The sequence below is a fragment of the Ipomoea nil genome, unplaced genomic scaffold, assembly GCF_001879475.1.
Source record: "Ipomoea nil cultivar Tokyo-kokei standard unplaced genomic scaffold, Asagao_1.1 scaffold1848, whole genome shotgun sequence".
Classification (NCBI taxonomy): Eukaryota; Viridiplantae; Streptophyta; class Magnoliopsida; order Solanales; family Convolvulaceae; genus Ipomoea; species Ipomoea nil.
In genome coordinates this window covers 57554-79267 of record NW_017618276.1, presented here as the reverse complement: position 1 = coordinate 79267, position 21714 = coordinate 57554, and the positions used below count along the sequence as shown (strand labels likewise).

General features: G+C 33.1%; 1 protein-coding gene and 1 pseudogene across 1 annotated transcript; both read left to right on the top strand.

Annotated features, from left to right (window-relative positions):
• Positions 1-4016: 4016 nt before the first annotated feature.
• On the top strand, positions 4017-19446 carry LOC109193252 (wall-associated receptor kinase 5-like; the record flags this gene model as incomplete). Its single annotated transcript, XM_019344091.1, has 5 exons — positions 4017-4640; positions 5064-5471; positions 6244-6444; positions 6533-6554; positions 19266-19446. Coding segments are annotated over exons 1-5 (1269 nt in total), but the record flags the coding sequence as incomplete, so codon positions are not given.
• A 2-nt stretch (positions 19447-19448) lies between these two features.
• LOC109193251 lies at positions 19449-20582 on the top strand (annotated as a pseudogene).
• The last annotated feature ends 1132 nt before the right edge of the window (positions 20583-21714 follow it).

Here is a 21714-nt window from a genome sequence, read left to right as displayed (position 1 = left end):
AACAAGGAAGGACGAAAGATCAGGACAATCTTTCGTTCCTCATTCCTAAGTGAACAAGTCAAGGACAGACTTGTAAAAAGACAACACTCATTAAGTGAAGCAGTGAGAATGTTGTCTATTACTCAGATGGGAAAATCATTCGGACAAAGAGTGTCCTAGGAAAGATTTTCACTAAAGACAATGAGCATTAAAAGACTTATACCATCTTGTCAGAGATCAAGGACAAAAGCCACAATGCTTTTGGCTCCAACGGCTATACAGTACAAGTGCATTAAATGCTCAATGCTCACTAGGTATTACACACTGGTTTTTAGGTTTGAAATTTTCATCTCCCTCCAACGGATGGATTTTTTCACCTACAAATACCTCTCTTCACCATTGAAGAAGGTGATGGTTAACTCACTCTTGCGATCTTAAGAAAAACTCTTCAAACGGTTTAATTTTCTAAAGTTTTTCATAACCAGTGTCAGTTGTGAAGTTTTTCAAAGACACATTCATCCTCATACTTCACAACTTGAAACAGTCTTGTTATTTCTCAAGTGACGATCAATCCAGATGTCAAGACAAGCTTCAACCTGTTGGAGAAACATCAGATTATCTTTCCAACATCTCAACTTAGGAAGAAGTTGATAGAGACGGAGTAAACTCTAGGAGTTGAAAAACCTTTCAAGTGGCTGTCCGGCTTAGTGATCAAGAAAGCCAGCTTGAAGTAGTTTGTACTAGGAGTGATAGTGCAAACCCTTTCACGAGTTGTGAAAGAAGAGTGGAGTAGGCTTCGTTAACAGCCGAACCACTATAAAAATCTCTCTCCCCTTACCCCTTTACTTTTAGCTATTACTTTCGTGCATTGCATATCATATCGACCAAATGCTAAGTTTTTATTTCAACGAAAGTGTGCAAAGAACACTTAAATCAAGATATTATTTCCATTGTGCATAACTTCGAAAGGAGTCTCTTTAAAAAAGTCGATTAAAGTCTATTCACCCCCCCCCCTCTAGACTCTCGTTAGACCCTACCGGGACCAACACAGCATACCTGAGACAGAAAGAAAATAACGAAAATTTAATGATAACTAGTTTTTTACGCGCATTGCGCGATTGAGATATTGCCCAATGTTTTTCTTAAATAAGTATTTTAAAGTATATCAAGGTAAAATTATATTAGAATTGTTCATGCATAGATAATTGAATGTTGAATTTAAGTATTTAAATTGTTAATTCTAAGTTTACAAATGCAAGATAATATAGTCAAGATTGATTATAATTGTCAATAAAATAGTTGTATGGGTATGGTTGAAACCAAATACGGGACATAAGGGAGAGCAAATAAAAATTAAAGCATAAAATATTAAATATATAATTATATACTAAAATTGTTTAAGGAGATTCCAGCAGTAAGATTTGTAGTTAGAGTTCTATTAAGACTTTAATATTAGACTTAGATTAATGTTGTAGTTATAATTCTATATTAGACTTTAATATTAGAATTAGACTAATGGTGAATTAACGGTACTTAATGAAAAAGTTAACGGATCGGATAATCATATAATTAAGGATAAATTAGGAAATCTCAAGGCAAAATTAAAATTTGAACTATTTATTTGATTTAATAATTTGACAGTCATTTTTCTACCCAATGTTTATAATTAAATAAATATTTGAAAGTATATAAATGCAAGATTATATATGAGAAGTTCAACATAAGTAATTTAATGTCTAATTTGTTTATTTAAATATGTAATTCATATATATGAATTCAATGTAATATGAGAGATTCATTATAATTGTTACTAAACCTTTTTTTAAATAGTGACCAAGTATTTTTTTTGCAAAAGGGTTCTTATATATTTAATGAATGCACATATATATAAGATCAATGAATGAATCAACGGCACCAGTCCTTTACGTGTTTTGCTCCATGTTCATTTAGTTCAACCATTATTGTTGAATAAATTATTATGGATAAAGAAATTCCTAATTTAAGGAATTTAGATGTAGTAAAAATTTAAAATTTTTAATTATAATGTAACCCAAAGATATTGGACGATTGGTAAACATGATGTAACCCAAAGATCAAAATGCTAAAGAAAGTGTTTTGGTTATTCAACAGTTTGAAGCAACAATTTGTTCCAACCCACTGGAAATACAAATATTGCAATTTACAATATTTTCATAACGTTTTTGAAAATGATTTCCCCATATCTATATTTTTTAAAAAATTATTATTAAAACAATTATTATTATTATTATTATTTATTTATTTATTTATTATTATTATTATTATTATTATTATTATTATTATTATTATTATTATTATTATTATTATTATTATTATTATTATTATTATTATTATTATTATTATATGTATACCCTTAGGTCATTTTAAATGTTAATTTAAACAACTAATTTTTTCAAATATCTTTTTACCAACCATTGATATAATTCGCTGGTCAAATCCGCTAACGCTAACCGTTAACTGCTGATTGTCAAACAAGGACATTGCGAGGTAGTTTCTCACTTCAATTTGTTGTGTGATTTGAATACTCTCTTTGTCAACAAATCACTCAAGTAGTTAATATAATTGGCTTTATTAATTTAAATTTTTTAAGTTTTTTCAAGGTATTAATAAAATACTTGGTAAATAAATATATAGCATTATTTTGTATTATAACATTGATATTTAATTAAAAAATAATGCACAAAAATGATAATAGACAATGTAGTGAATATAATCAATTGATGAATTTGAATGTAAAAATTTTTACATTGGAGAAAAATAAAGACAATATAACTAATGAAATTATTTTTCTTAATTAATTTATTGATAATGAATAATTTTTTTTAATAAAGACATTGAAGAGACAATAATGTAGTAGCGAATATAATCAATTGATGAATTTGAATTTTGAATGTAAAGAATTTTTATATTGGAGAAAAATAAAGACAATATAACTAATGAAATTATTTCTCTTATTTAATTTATTGATAATAATGAATAATTTTTTTGAATAAAGGCATTGTAGACACATAATTCTAAATTAAAGAAATGCATATGTATTATTTTTTTTTGTAGCTACTAAATTATTATTTAATTTAATAAGAGCAAAATAGAATACTAATTATGCCAACTTTGGTTGGGATGTGGTTCGAACCTAAGACCTTTATTATTGAAATCGATGAGTAAGTTAACGGTGAATTAACAGAAATTAACGAAAAATATAATATTTAACGAAAAAGTTAACCGATAATCATATTCATTAAGAATAAATTAGGAAATCTCAAGAAAAAATTAAAATATAATCAATCTGAGTCATTCATTTGATTAAAAAATTTGACCATCATTTTTTCTACCCATTATAGGCCTAATTCTCTTAGGCTCTTATTAGTATATATATATATATATATATATATATATATATATATATATATAGTAGATAGTAGATATTGCAGATAATTATACTTAAACTCTATCTTCTCTTGTCTTTGTCTCGTCTTGTCTTATCATAAAGTTTGTACGTCCTAGAACGTTTATATAAGTGTTTGGATATTACGCTACTAGGTACCAATGTCATTCTCGTGGATATTATGTAGCATTGAACAGTATTCCAAGTTGTGCATTTTGGGACCATTCGTCATTAATATAATGAAGAAAATATTACTTATTTAAGACGTGACTTGTTGATATATACACAGATCAGAATACTAATTTCAATAAAAATCAGTCAATGAAGAAAAGTCTCCTTAATTGCTTCTTCTCCTTCTCCCAAGGAGAAGAAGTAATTAAGTCTCCTTGAATCACCAATCTAAGGGTCCCGACAAATTAGCATTGAGAGGATATAAATCATGGTTATTACTCAACTGAACACAAAGGTTAGATTTTTGCTTATTGTGCATAAGGAGTCCCTCACTTTGAGAGGTTACTCTCACACTGCCGCGGCTGGTGAGACTTGATCCCTGATCATTCTTTCCAAACTCTACCTACTATTTGAGTTGCCCATGCGTGCTAAGTCTCCTTAATTACTTGTTCTTAGTCTGATCTTGGTCGTCTTAGGTGACTTGGTGTTTTGTTTGAATTGTATTCCCATGAGAGGGCAGGCCGGCCATTACAATATAGTAGCTGCAAAGTGCAAACCATGTGACAGATCAAACACAAACCCCCCAATAGTATAGTAGAATCGAACAACATGAGCTCCTTCCTTGTACTATTACTACTACTTGTGTTGTGGGCAGTACTAGGTTGTGTTGCTCCCATGGCCACATCAGAAAGTAATTACCCCATAGCCAAACCCAACTGCGATGATCATTGTGGGAGCGTAACCATCCCATTTCCCTTTGGTTTGACCCAAGGTTGTTATCTAAACTCAGCCTTCTTGATCAATTGCAACACTACCACTGATGGATCTCGTAAGCCATTTCTAAGAGGCAGTGATATAGAGGTGAAAACAATATCAGTTGGAGGGCAGTTGAGCGTTATGAACAGCGTGGCTGAAAGTTGTGACGAAGAAGTCCCGTACAGCTGGGCTTGGATCAGGTTTCCAAAATTCTACGTTAACCAGACTGCCAATAAGTTTGTCGCCGTGGGCTGCAACACTATTGCCACTGTGGCTGGCTACGTCAACGATGGACGCTCTTACCAAACAGGTAGGTGTAAGAATAATATATATAAACTGCGTGGGTTTTGTGCTTAAGGTGGGTTGATTTTGTGATTAATGTAAGTAGTTGTTGAAACTTAGTGCTTGGTTTTCTTTCTTTTAAGTGCTTTGTTTTCCTTCTTAAGTGCGTGATTTGTATGTTAAGGTGCATGAAACTTAAGGTGAGCCATTTTAAAACTTTAGATGCGTGGTTTTTGTTCTTAAAGTGCTTTATTTGTGTGCTTAAGTTGCGTGATTTGTGTTATTAAGGTGTTTTGTTTGTGTGTTAAGGTGTGTGATTTGTGTACTTAAGATGCCCTATTTGAGTGCTTAAGGTGCGTCGCATAACTGCAAAAAAAAGCTATATCTTCAACTGAACCTTTCATTATGTTATATATTATATATTAGGGCCTTAATTAATTAAGTGGTGCAGGTTGTATAGCGTCCTGTAGCCGCTTAGAAGATGTAGTGAACCGGAGTTGCTCCGGAATCGGGTGTTGCCAGACCACCGACATTCCTATCTTGGCTAGGAACGTGAATCTTACATTGAAAGCCATGACGCCAGATCAATATACAGACAAAGTTCTTAACTGCAGCTACGCGTTCGTGGTGAAAAAGGATGAGTTCAACTTTTCGTCGGATATGCTTACGACCAAATGGAAAATCGACGAACTGCCGATGGTAATTGACTGGGTCATTTTCAACGAGACGTGCAGTAACTCTAGCGGCACATGCAAAGGTAATACCACTTGTGAAAAATATGAAGGTCCTGAAGGTGGATACCGATGTGCTTGTAAGAAGGGTTACCACGGTCATCCATATCTTGATCCAGGTTGCCTAGGTACGTACACTCTAAACTTTATATGCACAATTACTTCTTCTTTTTTTTTTCTTTTTTTTTTTTGGGAGGGGAGGGGGAGGGTTGGGTTTCCTTGTATATATTTACTTACCTTTTCGAAACATGGAAAATAGTGTACAGAAAATAATTTTGTTAGCTTATTTTTTGAAAAATATTTTAATTTTCTGACGTCTGGCTGAAGATTAAAAAAATATATCATTTCTGTTGGGTTGAAAGTTAAGAAATTATAATTTTTCTTTGGGGTGAGATAGTGGTGTTGGTGATAAAAATAATTTGAAAACTACCTTGAATAGAGATGAGGGAGAAGAGAGAGAAGGAAAATAAAAATTATTAGAAAAATGTCTTCCAGACTAAACATATAAGAAGATGTACATTTTTTGTCAAACTGAACCTTTTTCCGTTGACCAAGTTTTTTTTTTTTAAACTTTATTTTCTTGATACTCAAACATGGGAAAATCCTAAAAAATTACTCCTAAAAGTCATTTTCCAGTTTCCAAACAAACCCTTACAACCCACTTGGTTCGCTAGAAAATATTTGAAGGGGAATGAAATCTAAATTCCAGGAAAATGGATTCCATTATTTGGTTGGTGGAAAAGAAATTATTAGAAAAAATGTTTTTTAATATAAAATGTTTTTCATCCAACCAAATAAAAGAAAATCTAATTTTTCTTAAATTCAAGAAAAATATTTTCCTTGGAAAAAAATCCAACCAAACACCTCCTTAATGTAATTTCTTGTTTATTTGCTCTGCAGATATTGATGAATGTTCAAATGGAGAAAACACCTGCTCCGAAAACGCCACTTGCTTCAATACACTAGGCAATTATTCGTGCTCTTGCAACGAAGGTTACCGTGAAGATGACAAAGGTGGCTGCCAATTAATTATTGAAGACGAATGCAAAGAAAATGGAAAAGGATGTCATTCGTCAAACAGAGTGAACATGATTGCTTTGGGTAATCATCTTTTCCCCTTTAACAACACTTCGCCTAATTAGCATTTACACTACTAGTTTAGCAAATCAAGTTGGAACTGTTATTGCAGGTGGGGCTTTAGGTACTATAATGTTGCTAGTCATTTTCTTTTCTCTGTACTTGGCATATCGACAAAGGAAATCAGTACAGATGAGAGAGAAATTCTTTAGGGACAATGGAGGAATGATTCTGCAACAAAGGATTGTTCAAGGTAGTGCATCTTCTGGCACAACAAGAATTTTCACGGCCCAGGAGCTTAAAAAAGCTACCAATAACTATGACCAAACTAGAATTATTGGTCAAGGAGGTTTTGGCATTGTCTATAGAGGACACCTTCTCGATGGCAGAATAGTAGCAGTTAAAAAGGCCAAGATGATGGACCCAACTCAAGTTGAGCAGTTCATCAATGAGGTAATTGTGCTCTCACAAATCAATCACAGAAACATAGTTAAACTCTTTGGTTGCTGTTTAGAGACAGAAATTCCATTATTGGTTTATGAGTTCATAAGCAATGGGACGTTGTCTGAGCATCTACACAACAATGACAAGGCATCCAAAATACCTTGGTCAACCCGTTTAAGAATAGCAACAGAAACAGCTGAGGTCCTCTCTTATTTGCACTCTGCAGCTTCTCCCCCAATCATCCATAGAGATGTTAAATCTGTAAATATTCTCCTTGATGATGACTACACCGCCAGGGTATCAGATTTTGGTGCATCGAGATTAGTCCCTCAAGATCAAACTCAATTGACAACAATGGTGCAAGGAACATTTGGTTATCTAGATCCGGAGTACTTGCAAACCAACCATTTAACAGAAAAGAGTGATGTCTATAGTTTTGGAGTTGTCCTCGTAGAGTTGCTAACGAGTAAAAGGGCTCTATCTTTTGAAGGTCCAGAGAAAGAGAGACATCTATCTCAGTATTTCCTTTCATTGTTGAAAGAGAATCAACCGTTCAAAATTCTTGATGCCAACATTGTATCTGAGGAAAACAATGATGAGTTACAAGAGGTTTCCTTACTTGCCAAAAGGTGTTTGAATGTGAAGGGGGAGGATAGGCCAACAATGAAGGAAGTTGCTGTGGAACTAAGTGGATTGAGGAGAGCATCAAAACATCCATGGACCAATAATTCAGAGACTTCGATTGAATCTGAGGCTCTACTTACTGCGCAACCAATCCCCTTTGGATATGATGCTACTTTCAGTATAACAACAACTGAGTATGACAGCTTAAAACATAATATGGAGTTTCCAGCCGCTACTGGACGATAATTGCATCCAATTCATTTCAGCAAATTAGTTTTATGCTCAATCTGGGAATAATATATATGATGATTTGTTTCTATTAATCATGTGATAAAAATTAAAATAATTAATGTATTTCAAATTTAATATTATGTTGGATCTTCTTTAATTGAATTTTGTATTATATTAGCTTTTGAACTTCAATTTTGATTGTATTTTATTTAATTTTTTACTTATATTATGAGTGCATTAATATTATTACCATTTGTTGGAACTGCGGCTTGAAGGACCGAGTTCAACATCCTACCATCGAACCGTGGTTAAACGGTTAATGTTTACCTACTTATCAACAATTGATTTTAATAAGAATATGACGACCATATAACCAATGAACTCCATGGTTAAGCTGACTTATAGAAGGTCACTCTGGAAAGTAAGCATAGTTTAGCTTTGAGATCTTATACCATTTAATAATTTTAATCACTTATTTTATTATACACCAACCATTTAATAATTTTAATCACTTATTTTCTTATACACCAACAATTAATTATAACTAATTATAATATTTTAAAATTAACAAAGACGATATACATATACTTTCTTCATCTCATTTTATATGTCGCCAATTAACAATGCCCCATTCAAATTAATCTTTTGATTTAATTTGAACCTTAAGATGTCGTGAAGTAAGGGTCACTCATTCACACAATAACTCAATAATTTGTGGTACTTGGAGCTATGGAGACTTAAACAAGTAAAGCATAAGACACGTTGAACCCGTTGAACACCAATAGTTATGTCATGGTGGACTAGATTCAAAATATACAATTTACATAATTACATACTGAATTTTCACAATTTGAATTGTGAACATTTAGTATGTAAATTGTGAACATTCAGTATGTAAATTGTATATTTTTGGATTCGGGTCTACCTTGCAAGGTGGATCTGAGTTCACAGAATAATTTGCTGTTGACCATGGTCCACACAATAATGATTGCGTATTAGACAAATTATTGTGTGGACCATAACAAAAAGTACATTTTTAATATACTAAATGTACATTATTTTTGTACTCAATGTACATTATACAATATAATGTACACACAGAACAAAAATAATATACATCCCCTGAATACAATATACATTATTTTTGTACTGAATGTACATTATTTTACAGTAGACAAAATATGGTCCACACAACTTGTGTGCACCATGGTCCACACAATAATGATTGGTCATATTATATGTCGTGAGAAGAAAGAATGGCATGTTAAATGTTAATTATTTCGCCATAATTTCGTTGAAAATGTAGAAAATTGGGGTATAAAGTTGTAGAACAGAGGTGTGTTAAAACTGATGTTGTAACAACCCAGACACTAGACCTGAGACAGAAAGAAAATAACAAAAATATAATGATAATATTGCAGATAATTATACTTAAACTCTATCTTCTCTTGTCTTGTCTCGTCTTGTCTTATCATAAAGTTTGTCATAGACCCTTTATATAGGTGTTTGGATGAGTTAATACCCAAAATGGTCCTCCGACTATTAGTTAATACTCGATTTAGTCCCAAAGTATTAAACAAACTCAATTTAGTCCTCTTACTATTAAAACGATACCCAATGTGGTCTTCCGTTACAAATCTCTTCCAACCACCGTTAAAGTGAGGGGCAAAAACGTCATCCGATTTTGTGTTTGCTGACGGTGGGACTGCGGCTTCGGTTCTCCGCCGTGAGCCTTGCTGTTGGTAAGACACCGCCATGGGCATTGCGGTCACCAGCTACTGCTAACGGTGGGGCTACGGTTAGGAGAACGACGGATGCGGGTTGGGTTCCGGCAGAGGTGCTCCATCATCGAAGAAAGTATCAACCAAACCAATGGTGCGAGAGACAGAAGGTTCACTACTGCCACTAAGTTCAGCATTTGCAGCGGGGCAAGCATTTGTGATTTACACTTCAGGTGACACCGCAAGAAGATAAGTGCTAATTCTTAGTATTTTTATGTGCATAATTGATATCAAACTCATATGATTTCACGTTAATTGGAAGCTAAGTACGTGCATATTTAGTCAAACATAGTCTTGGATGAGAAGAAAGGTCAAAATATCCCTAGATTACACGACCTCTTGATGGAAATACTAACGGTGGGACTAAAGTCGAACACATTCAATAATAGTGGTTATAAAGTGGCAAAAAAAATTAAGGTGGACTAAAATTGAACACGCCCCTATAACAGTAGGACCAAAAATGGAATTCACTCTAATAATAATAATAATAATAATAATAATAATAATAATAATAATAATAATAATAATAATAATAATAATAATAATAATAATAATAATAATAATAATAATAATAATAATAATAATAATAATAATAATAATAATAATAATAATAATAATAATAATAATAATAATAATAATAATAATAATAATAATAATATAATAATAATAATAATAATAATAATAATAATAATAATAATAATAATAATAATAATAATAATAATAATAATAATAATAATAAATAATAATAATAATAATAATAATAATAATAATAATAATAATAATAATAATAATAATAATAATAATAATAATAATAATAATAAATAATAATAATAATAATAATAATAATAATAATAAAATAATAATAATAATAATAATAATAATAATAATAATAATAATAATAATAATAATAATAATAATAATAATAATAATAATAATAATAATAATAATAATAATAATAATAATAATAATAATAATAATAATAATAATAAATAATAATAATAATAATAATAATAATAATAATAATAATAATAAAATAATAATAATAATAATAATAATAATAATAATAATAATATAATAATAATAATAATAATAATAATAATAATAATAATAATAATAATAATAATAATAATAATAATAATAATAATAATAATAATAATAATAATAATAATAATAATAATAATAATAATAATAATAATAATAATAATAATAATAATAATAATAATAATAATAATAATAATAATAATAATAATAATAATAATAATAATAATAATAATAATAATAATAATAATAATAATAATAATAATAATAATAATAATAATAATAATAATAATAATAATAATAATAATAATAATAATAATATAATAATAATAATAATAATAAAATAATAATAATAAATAATAATAATAATAATAATAATAATAATAATAATAATAATAATAATAATAATAATAATAATAATAATAATAATAATAATAATAATAATAAATAATAATAATAATAATAATAATAATAATAATAATAATAATAATAATAATAATAATAATAATAATAATAATAATAATAATAATAATAATAATAATAATAATAATAATAATAATAATAATAATAATAATAATAATAATAATAATAATAATAATAATAATAATAATAATAATAATAATAATAATAATAATAATAAATAATAATAAATAATAATAATAATAATAAATAATAATAATAATAATAATAATAATAATAATAATAATAATAATAATAATAATAATAATAATAATAATAATATTAATAATAATAATAATAATAATAATAATAATAATAATAATAATAATAATAATAATAATAATAATAATAATAATAATAATAATAATAATTGCGATGAAAGTTGCGGATGAAGAAGAAATTAACAGAAAAGAGTTTTAATTGGGAAGGGTAAAAGATGTCATTTCTTTCAAATAATAAGGACAATGATAGAAAAAAAAAAAGTTAGGAAGCTACTAGCTTATTTTGAAACGCTTCCAAAATAAGCTCTTACTTAAACTATGAGCTTATTTTGGGAACATTACCAAACAGAGCATATAACTTATTGGTAGCTTGAAATAAACTATAACAAGCTAAGGCGTTTGGTTGGAGAGGGAATTACGTGGGAAAGGAATTGCAATTCCTTGGGAGATGAATTACTGGGAATGAAGTGAGAATTTAAATTCCAGTGTTTTGTTTACAGGAATAGAATTACTTGGAATTTCAATTCCAATTTTTGGTATATATGAGAATTGAAAGAGAATAAGTAGTATAAAGTTCAAAATGCTCATTGTTGTTGTATTAATTTTACATTAAAAAAAAGAGGGGTAATTTTGTCTCATCACTAACTTTTTTTCTTCCTAAAATTTCAGGAATTAAAATCCCAGGGAGGACATGGGATTTTAATTCCATGAAAATGAGGGAATTGCAATTCCTTCCAACCAAACTAAGGAATTTGATGGCCTTTGAAATTAGATGGGAATTAAATGGGAAGGAAATTTAAATTATCTCCAACCAAACGCCCTGTAAGCTCCTAAATAAGCTCTGTCAAATAGACTTTGAATAGGGATGAAAAATAAGAGAGAGAAGGGAAAATATAAATTATTCCAAAATGTGAGTAAAGTTATAGGAAGACGTACATTTTGTGTCAAATTGAACCTTTTTCCGTTGACATACACACACACACACACACACACATATATATATATTACTTTATTTTCTTGAGTAATCAAACATGAGAAAATTCTAAAAAATTACTCTTGAACTCATTTTCCAGTTTCCAAACAAACCCTTACAGCCTGCTTGGTTCGCTGGAAAATATTTGAAAGGGAATGGAATTGGAATTCCATGGAAAATAAATTTCAAGAAAATGGATTCCATTGTTTGGTTGGTAGAAAAGAAATTACTGGTAATATAAATTCCATTGTTTATTTGGATTTGGGATTGCACGAAATAATGGGTATAAAGACAATTATACCCTTACGCAATATAATACAACAATAAAAGTAATTAAAAAAAGTTGGTGATGACATAATTGTTCTTCTTGTTTTTCATGGAAAACAAAATACCAAGGGGACAAGGAAAATGTTTTCCATCCAATCAAACAAAAAAAATCTAGTTTTTCTCAAATTCTAGAAGAATATTTTCTTTGGAAAACAATCCAACCAAACACCTCCTGAATGTAATTTCTTGTTTATTTGCTCTGCAGATATTGATTAATGTTCAAATGGAGAAAACACCTGCTCCAAAAACGCCACTTGCTTCAATACACTAGGCAGTTATTTGTGCTCTTGCAACGAAGGTTACCGTGAAGATGGCAAAGGTGGCTGCCAATCTTAACTATAATAAAGCTATATGGTTTGGGAAGTAATTAATGTTACAATTATTATCTCTATCCTTATTAAATTATTGTTATAAAATAGCCACAACATCATTTACTATAAATAAATAAATAAATAAATAAATAAATAAATAACACAACATTTGAAAAATAAAATAACTAGTTTTATATTATATAATCATATAAAAAAAATGTGTTCAATTAGAGTTTAAATTTACTCCTACAAAATTTGGAATTTGCTTTCTAAATATAATTATCATAGTTATTATTCGTATTGTGAAAATTATAATATAGATAAAATACAATTAAGAATAAATCAATGGAATTATGTACATTCTCTACCAGGACTATGGGGTCTAATGGTACCCGGATTGGATTTCCATTTGGAAGATTATAAGTTCAAGCCTCAGTGGGGAGGCGTTATTGGTTCATTGTGTTTCAATAGGTTGTGTTTCAATAGGTTGAGAAAGTATACGAACAGATACTACAATGTAATAGAGCCAGTAGCTTTCAAAAAAAAAATGTAAATTCTCTTATAAGTTTATTTGAATATCTACATAATTAGAGATTATATTAACCATACAAAATTTTAGTTTTAATTGTAATTTTGTGTTCTATAAAAATAATAAATACTTGACCAATGGAAGCTCAAAAATATTATTATATTAAACAATTTAAAATATTTTTATTTTTTTTATTTTTTATTTATATTTATAATAATATAATTTTTTCCCGTGCATCGTGCGGGTGAATTACTAGTTACTTATTAAAGACGAATGCAAAGAAAATGGAAAAGGATGTCATTCGTCTAACAGAGTGAACATGATTGCTTTTATTTTTTTTATTTTTTATTTATATTTATAATAATATAATTTTTTCCTGTGCATTGTGCGGGTGAATTACTAGTTACTTATTAAAGACGAATGCAAAGAAAATGGAAAAGGATGTCATTCGTCTAACAGAGTGAACATGATTGCTTTGGGTAATCATCTTTTCCCATTTAACAACACTTCTCCTAATTACCATTAACACTAGTTTAGGAAATCAAGCTAGAAATGTTGATTGCAGGTGGGGCTTTAGGTACTTGTAACGGAACTAGGGTTAGAAGAGGTGCGAAGTAGAAGAAGAAGAAGAAGAAGAGAAGAAGAGAATTTGAGAGTTGAGAAGTAGAAATTGCATTATCTGAAAACTCAATAGTCCTCCACAATCATAACTGCTGCTATTTAAGTTCTACAATGTAACAAACTTAACGGAATTAAGAAGCTAAACGGCGTCGTTGACTAACTCCATAACTGCCACTTAATTTCCCCTTCAAACGCTGCGTTTTGCATTTCCCATAACTATTTTAACTTCCTTGCTCTCATACGACGTCGTCTGTTCTCCTGCTTTCTTGATTAATCTCCGGAACCATTACATTACATCCTCCTCTTAATGATCCTTGACCCCAAGGATCAAACTCAGGAAATTGACTCTTAACATGGTAGAAATCTTCCCAGGTGGCAGTTTCAACTGGAAGATTCGCCCACTGTACTAAAATTTGCGTTACTGCCTGATTATTTCTCTTCACCTGTCTTTTGTCCAACACTGCTATTGGCTGTGTGAGTACTTCTCCTTCTGGTCCCACAGTGGGTGGTTCCAGCTGAGGTACTTCTTGGTTGCCCACCTTCTTCTTCAATTGGGAAACGTGGAAGACATGATGGATTTGGGCACTTGCAGGTAAGGCTAGTTTGTAGGCCACAGTTCCCACCTTCCCAATCACCTTATATGGACCATAATACTTTGATGCCAGCTTCACATTGGTCCTGACGGCTACTGAGACTTGCCTATAGGGTTGGATCTTTAGGTATACCCAATCCCGCACTTGTAACACTTTCTCAGACCTCCTTCTGTCAGCCTGATGCTTCATTCTTTGCTGAGCTAGTCTCAAATTGTCTTTAAGAATTGCTAACATAGCCTCCCTTTCTGTCACCCATCCTTCCAATTTCACTCCCTGAGCCTGATTCATGCCCAACATAGGAGGACTGTATCCATATAATGCCTGGAAGGGTGTGCATTGCAGAGATGAGTGGAAAGTTGTGTTATACCAGTATTCAGCTAGGAACAACCACTTTGCCCAAGTTTTTGGTTTGCTAAATACCATGCATCTGAGGTAGGTTTCTAAGCACTTGTTGACCCTTTCAGTTTGGCCATCTGATTGGGGGTGATAAGCAGTGGACATACTCAACTTGACCTGCAGCTGCTTAAAAATGGATTGCCAGAGTTTGCTGAGAAACACCTTGTCCCTATCAGTTACAATATCAACAGGTAACCCATGTAACTTATAGACATTCTCCATGAATGTTAGGGCTACACTCTCAGATGAGTATGGGTGATTGATAGCAATGAAATGGCTGTACTTTGTCAGTCTATCCACCACAACAAGAATTACTTCCTTCCCTTGAGATTTAGGCAATCCCTCAACAAAATCCATAGAAATCCCCTTCCATGCTTGGTCTGGGATAGCCAGGGGCTGTAGGAGGCCAGGGAGGGCTACATTTTCTCCCTTACACCTCTGGCAAGTATCACACTCTTCTACTACTGTCTTGACTGCCAATTTCACCTTCTTCCAATAAAATAAGGATCTCAGTCTCTGGTAAGTGCCTTGCTGTCCAAAGTGTCCCCCTAGGGATGAGGCATGCATCTGTAAAATCAATTTATTCTTCAGTCCCCTATTACTTCCCACATAAGTCTTCTGTTTATACCTGATCAATCCATCAGTAATGGTAATGTCAGAATCACTGCCAGGGCTGATTAAATTCCTTGTCAACTGCTCTTGAGCCCACTCATCACCTTCATAACTGGTAACCAGCTCCTCCATCCACTGGGGTCTAATGACAAGAGTAGAGTTGAGTTCAGCCTCTCTCCTGGAAAGGGCATCAGCAACACAGTTCTCACTGCCCTTCTTATACTGGATTGTATAATGCAACCCCAGAAGCTTGGATAATCCTCTTTGTTGTGTAGCAGTTGTTATTTTCTGATCTAGGAGAAATTTAAGGCTGTGGTGATCAGTTTGGATAAAGAAGTGCCTGCCAAGTAGATAAGGCCTCCACTTCTCTACTGTATTGATAATAGACAAAAACTCCTTCTCATAGATGGATAAGCCTAGATGTTTATCTCCAAACGCTTTGCTGAAATAGGCTATAGGTTTTCCTTCCTGTATCAACACAGCTCTCATTCCCTTATAACATGCATCAGCGTCCACTGTAAACTCTTTATTAAAATCTGGTAATGCCAAGACAGGAGCTTGACATAGTGCCTGCTTCAATGTATCAAAGGAAAATTCAGCTTCCTTGTTCCACTGGAAAGAGTTCTGTTTCAACATATTTGTCAAGGGCCTGCTAATGGTTCCATAAGCCTTAATAAATTTTCTATAGTAGCCAGTCAGCCCCAAGAATCCCCTCAGGCCTTTAACTGATGTGGGCTTAGGCCATTGAGCTATTGCCTGCAACTTGGAGGGGTCAGTGTGTAATCCCTCCCCAGAAATAACATGTCCCAAATACTCCACTTCCCTCTTAGCAAATGAACATTTACTAATTTTAGCATACAGCTTGTGCCTTCTCATAAGTTCCACAACCTCCCTCAAGTGATTCCAGTGGGCCTCCAATTCATGGCTATAGATCATAATGTCATAAAAAAAAACTAGTACAAATCTCCTCAACAAGTGCTTGAAAACATGGTTCATTAAGGCTTGGAAGGTAGCTGGAGCATTAGTGAGTCCAAAGGGCATGACTCTAAATTCATACAGCCCTTGGTGAGTTTTGAATGTTGTCTTATACTCCTCCCCTTCCCTCATTCTCACTTGGTGGTATCCTGCTCTCAGATCTAATTTAGAAAAATACTTGGAGCCTGCTAATTCAGAAAACAAATCATCCACCACTGGAATGGGAAATTTATTCTTGACAGTGATGTTGTTCAATGCCCTATAGTCAATGCAAAACCTCTATGTGTTGTCCTTCTTAGGTACTAACAACACAGGTGAAGAAAAAGGGGACACACTCTCAGCAATCACTCCAGTTTCCAGCATCTCTCTCACCATCTCCACTATAACATTTTTTTTGGTCAAAACTGTATCTGTAGGGCTTGATATTAACTGGTTGAGACCTTGGAATTAGAGGGATGGAGTGATCATACATTCTTCTGGGAGGTAGGTCCTTAGGTTCCTCAAACACTTCTTAGAACTCTTGGATTATATTAGACAGTTCCTGATGTTCTGTCAGAATGTTCACTTTTAAACAACTGCTCCTGGGCACCTTGGATTCCTTGCTATCCCATCCTTCACATTGAATCAAGAACCCTTGAATTCCCCCCTTCTGCCATTTCTGCAATTCCTTCTTGGATACCTCTTGTAACCTAGTTGTCTTGTTGGTCAGGCCCTTCAATAAGACCTTTTTCCCATCCATGTGGAATGAGATGCCCAGGGGTCTAGTATGGAGTTGGATAGGAACAAATTGATCTATCCAATCCATTCCAAGGACCATGTCACAACCCCCTAGCCATAGTAACCTGAAATCCTTTTCAAACTTTTCTCCTTGGATCTGCCATTTCAGTCCCCTGCACATGGCATCACACCTCACTTGTTCCCCATTAGCCACTGTAACACTCAGTGTGGGGGCTTTTTCTGGTTCAACCCTTAATTGAGTTAAGAGTTTAGGATCTAAAAAACTGTGGGTGCTCCCACTGTCAACTATGATTACTACTGGTTGTTTGGAGACACTTCCCAGTAGTTTAATTGTGTTCAACCCTTCACCCCCCATTATGGCATATAGGGAGATTTCAGCTTGTTCTTGGCATTCACCATCCTCCTGCTCATTCTAATTTATTTCTTCTGGTGCATCATGGAACTCATTCTCTTTAATACTGTGGAGTGTGGATCCCTTACACCTATGGCCAGGCTGCTAGGGTTCAAAACACTTAAAACATTTGTTTTGTTCTTTTAATTGTGCTCTTGCCCTCATATTTTCAGAATTCCTTGCAGTGCTATTCAGGGTGTTAGAGGCTGAGGAGTCTTGGGTAGTTTGGGGGCTGGTGGGATTGGTGTTTAGGGTTGGGTTGTATGGTTTAAGTGTGGAAGGGTTGATTGAGGTCTGGAAGGGCTTGGCTGTATACTGGTTTCAGCTGCCTAGCAATCCACATTGCATCTGCTAGGTTCTTAGGCTTATTTGTTTTCACAAATCCTCTCAAGGTTGGTTTCAGTCTGGCTAGGTAAGCTTCGAGGAAGTATAAGTCAGTGAGTGTAGGGTGATTCTGGATCAATAGACTCCGGAATTCTTCAAACTTATCATTAAATTCAAGCACTCCTGCATTTTGTCTAAACACAGTAAACTCCTCCATGACTACACCACTGTCTTCCCCAAACCTCCTACAAATTGCTTCGGCAAACTGGGACCATTGGAAGCGTCTATCCAACCCCGTTAGGTACCCCTCAAACCACAGGCCAACTCTACCAGTTAGATTAACATACAACACATGCATAACCTCCACTCTAGGAATATGAGCCATTAATAGGAACCGCTCACACCTGTTAATCCAAAGCCTAGGTTGACTGTAATCAAAGGTTGGGAAGTCATACCGGTATCTTAACAGAGGAGAGTCCATTCCAGGCCTTTGGGAAACTGCTGGCCGGTTCCTTCTGAATCCATTAGTACTCAGCTCCTCCGGTGCCATCTCACTGTCGGAATCCTCACCATAGTTCTGTACTGCCGGCGCTTTCCCCGGCCTATAGAGTTGCGTCGTCTGGCCTTGTTGAGATTTAACTGGAGGCTCAGCTCATACGCCATTCACTGAGGATCCTCCCTGAGCAGCGTCCAGAATCGGTGGTGGAGGTCGGTTGAGTCGCAGAGTTTCTACGATCTCATTTTTCCATTCGTTCATCCGATTCTCCATCTGATTGGTCTGATTCTCCATCTGAACTTCTATTCGATCCACCAGTTCTGCTGTTGTCCTTCGATGCTCCCCCATTTGGTTGCTCATATCGGCAACTACCAATTCCAATTGGTTCATTCGAGCTTCCATCGTGGGCTCTGATACTAGATGTAACGGAACTAGGGTTAGAAGAGGTGCGAAGTAGAAGAAGAAGAAGAAGAGAAGAAGAAGAGAATTTGAGAGTTGAGAAGTAGAAATTGCATTATCTGAAAACTCAATAGTCCTCCACAATCATAACTGCTGCTATTTAAGTTCTACAATGTAACAAACTTAACGGAATTAAGAAGCTAAACGGCGTCGTTGGCTAACTCCATAACTGCCACTTAATTTCCCCTTCAAACGCTGCGTTTTGCATTTCCCGTAACTGTTTTAACTTCCCTGCTCTCATACGACGTCGTCTGTTCTCCTGCTTTCTTGATTAATCTCCGGAACCATTACAGTACTATAATGTTGCTGGTCATTTGTTTTTCTCTGTACTTGGCATATCGACAAAGGAAATCAGCACAGATGAGAGAGAAATTCTTTAGGGACAATGGAGAAATGATTCTGCAACAAAGGATTGCTCAAGGTAGTGCATCTTCTGGTACAACACGAATTTTCACTGCCTTTAGGAACTTAAAAAAGCCACCAACAACTATGACCAAACTAGAATTATTGGTCAAGGAGGTCTTGGCATTGTCTATAGAGGACACATTCTCGATGAAAGAATAGTAGCAGTTAAAAAGGCCAAGATGATGGACCCAACCCAAGTCGAGCCATTCATCAATGAGGTAATTGTGCTCTCCCAAATCAATCACAGAAACATTGTCATCAAACTCTTTGGGTGTTGTTTAGAGACAGAAATTCCATTGTTGGTTTACGAGTTCATAAGCAACAGGATGTTGTCCAAACATCTACACAACAAAGACAAGGCATCTGCATTACCTTGGTCGACCCGTTTAAGAATAGCAACCGAAACAATTGAGGTCCTCTCTTATTTGCACTCTGCAGCCTCTCCTCCCATCATTCATAGAGATGTTAAATCAGTAAATATTCTCCTTGATGATGACTACACCGCCAGGGTATAAGATTTTGGTGCATCGAGATTAGTCCCTCAAGATCAAACCCAATTGACAACATTGGTGCAAGGAACATTTGGTTATCTAGATCCCGAGTGCTTGCAAACCAACCATTTAACAGAAAAGAGTGATGTCTATAGTTTCGGAGTTGTCCTCGTAGAGTTGCTAACAATTAGAAGGGCGCTATCTTTTGAAGGTCCAGAGAAAGAGAGACATCTATCTCAGTATTTCCTTTCATTGTTGAAAGAGAATAATCTGTTCGAAATTCTTGATGCCAACATTGTATGCGAGGAAAACACTGAAGAGTTACAAGAGGTTGCCTTGCTTGCAAAAAGGTGCTTGAATGTCCGGGGGGAAGATACGCAATGATGAAAGAAGTTGCAGTAGAACTTAGTGGATTGAGGAGAGCAGCAAAACATCCATGGACTAATAATTCAGAGACTTCAATTGAATCAGAGGCTCTACTTACTGCGCAACCAATCCCCTTTGGATATGATGCTACTTTCAGTATAACAACAACTGAATATGATAATTTAAAACATCATATGGATTTTACAGTTGCTGCCGGGAGATAATTGCATCCAATTTATCTCAGCAAATTAGCTATCATATCCCCAATATAAATAATGATTTGTTTATAGTATTCCTTGTGATAAAAAATTAAAATAGTTACTATATTCGATTTGAACTTCAATTTTTGATTGTATTTTGTTTTTTACTGATACTACGACTACAATAATGTTATTACATGCTTTTAACGGTTTTGAAAAATTCAATTACGGAGTTCTATTTTTTAATTTTTTTTTATAAATTAACAATAAACTACCACTAATAATTTTTGAGTATCTCAATATATATTAAAGTAAAATGATGGCCAAAATTCTTCCCCCAAAAATTTTCACCCCAATTCTGCTAATTTATTTTACATATTCTTTATATACATAATTATAAAAATGCTAAATCAAGTATACAAAAATCATTGTCAATTTACCAAATATAATATTATAATAATTAATTTCATCAAATTTTCTAACTTCAATTCTGCTAAATCAATTTCAATTCTACTAAATCATTTTAAAACCTAACTTCAATTCTTCAATTATACAAAATTGCCAATTTACCAAATATAATATTATAATAATTAATTTCATTTCTCTGTATTTGTTATTCCAAAAATTCAAATTAGTTCAATTCTTTCAATTTTGCTAATTTATTTTACATATACTTTATATACATAATTACAAAAATGCTAAATCAATTAAACAAAAAACATTACCAATTTACCAAATATAACATTATAATAATTAATTTCATCAAATTTCCTAACTTTAACTATGCTCCCACTACCACTATATAAATTAGAGGTGTAAATGAGCTGAGCAGCTCGAGAGCCGCTTGCGAGCGGCTCGGTAAAATCTCGGCTCGAGCTCGGTCAAAATCGAGCTCGAGCCGAGCTCGAGCGGCTCGTTTAGTAATCGAGCTCGAGCCGAGCCTAGATATTCTAGGCTCGTGGCTCGTCGAGCCGCTCGCGAGCCATATAATATATAATATATATAATACATAATATAATATAATAACAATTTATAAAAATAACAATTAGAAATTAAAATTTTAAACTTAAAATCCCTAAAAGATTTCTATTATTTATGTATGGATAAAACAAAGTAGTTTGAATTTTAAATCAAAAGTATTAAATAGGTCAAATTCAATGTCAAAATCGAGCTCGAACTCGAACAATCGAGCTACTCGAGCCGAGCTCGAGCAGCCCGAAAATTATCGAGCTCGAGCTCGAGCATCAGTTCTCAAGCTCGATCGAGCTCGAGCTCGGCTCGATTCGTTT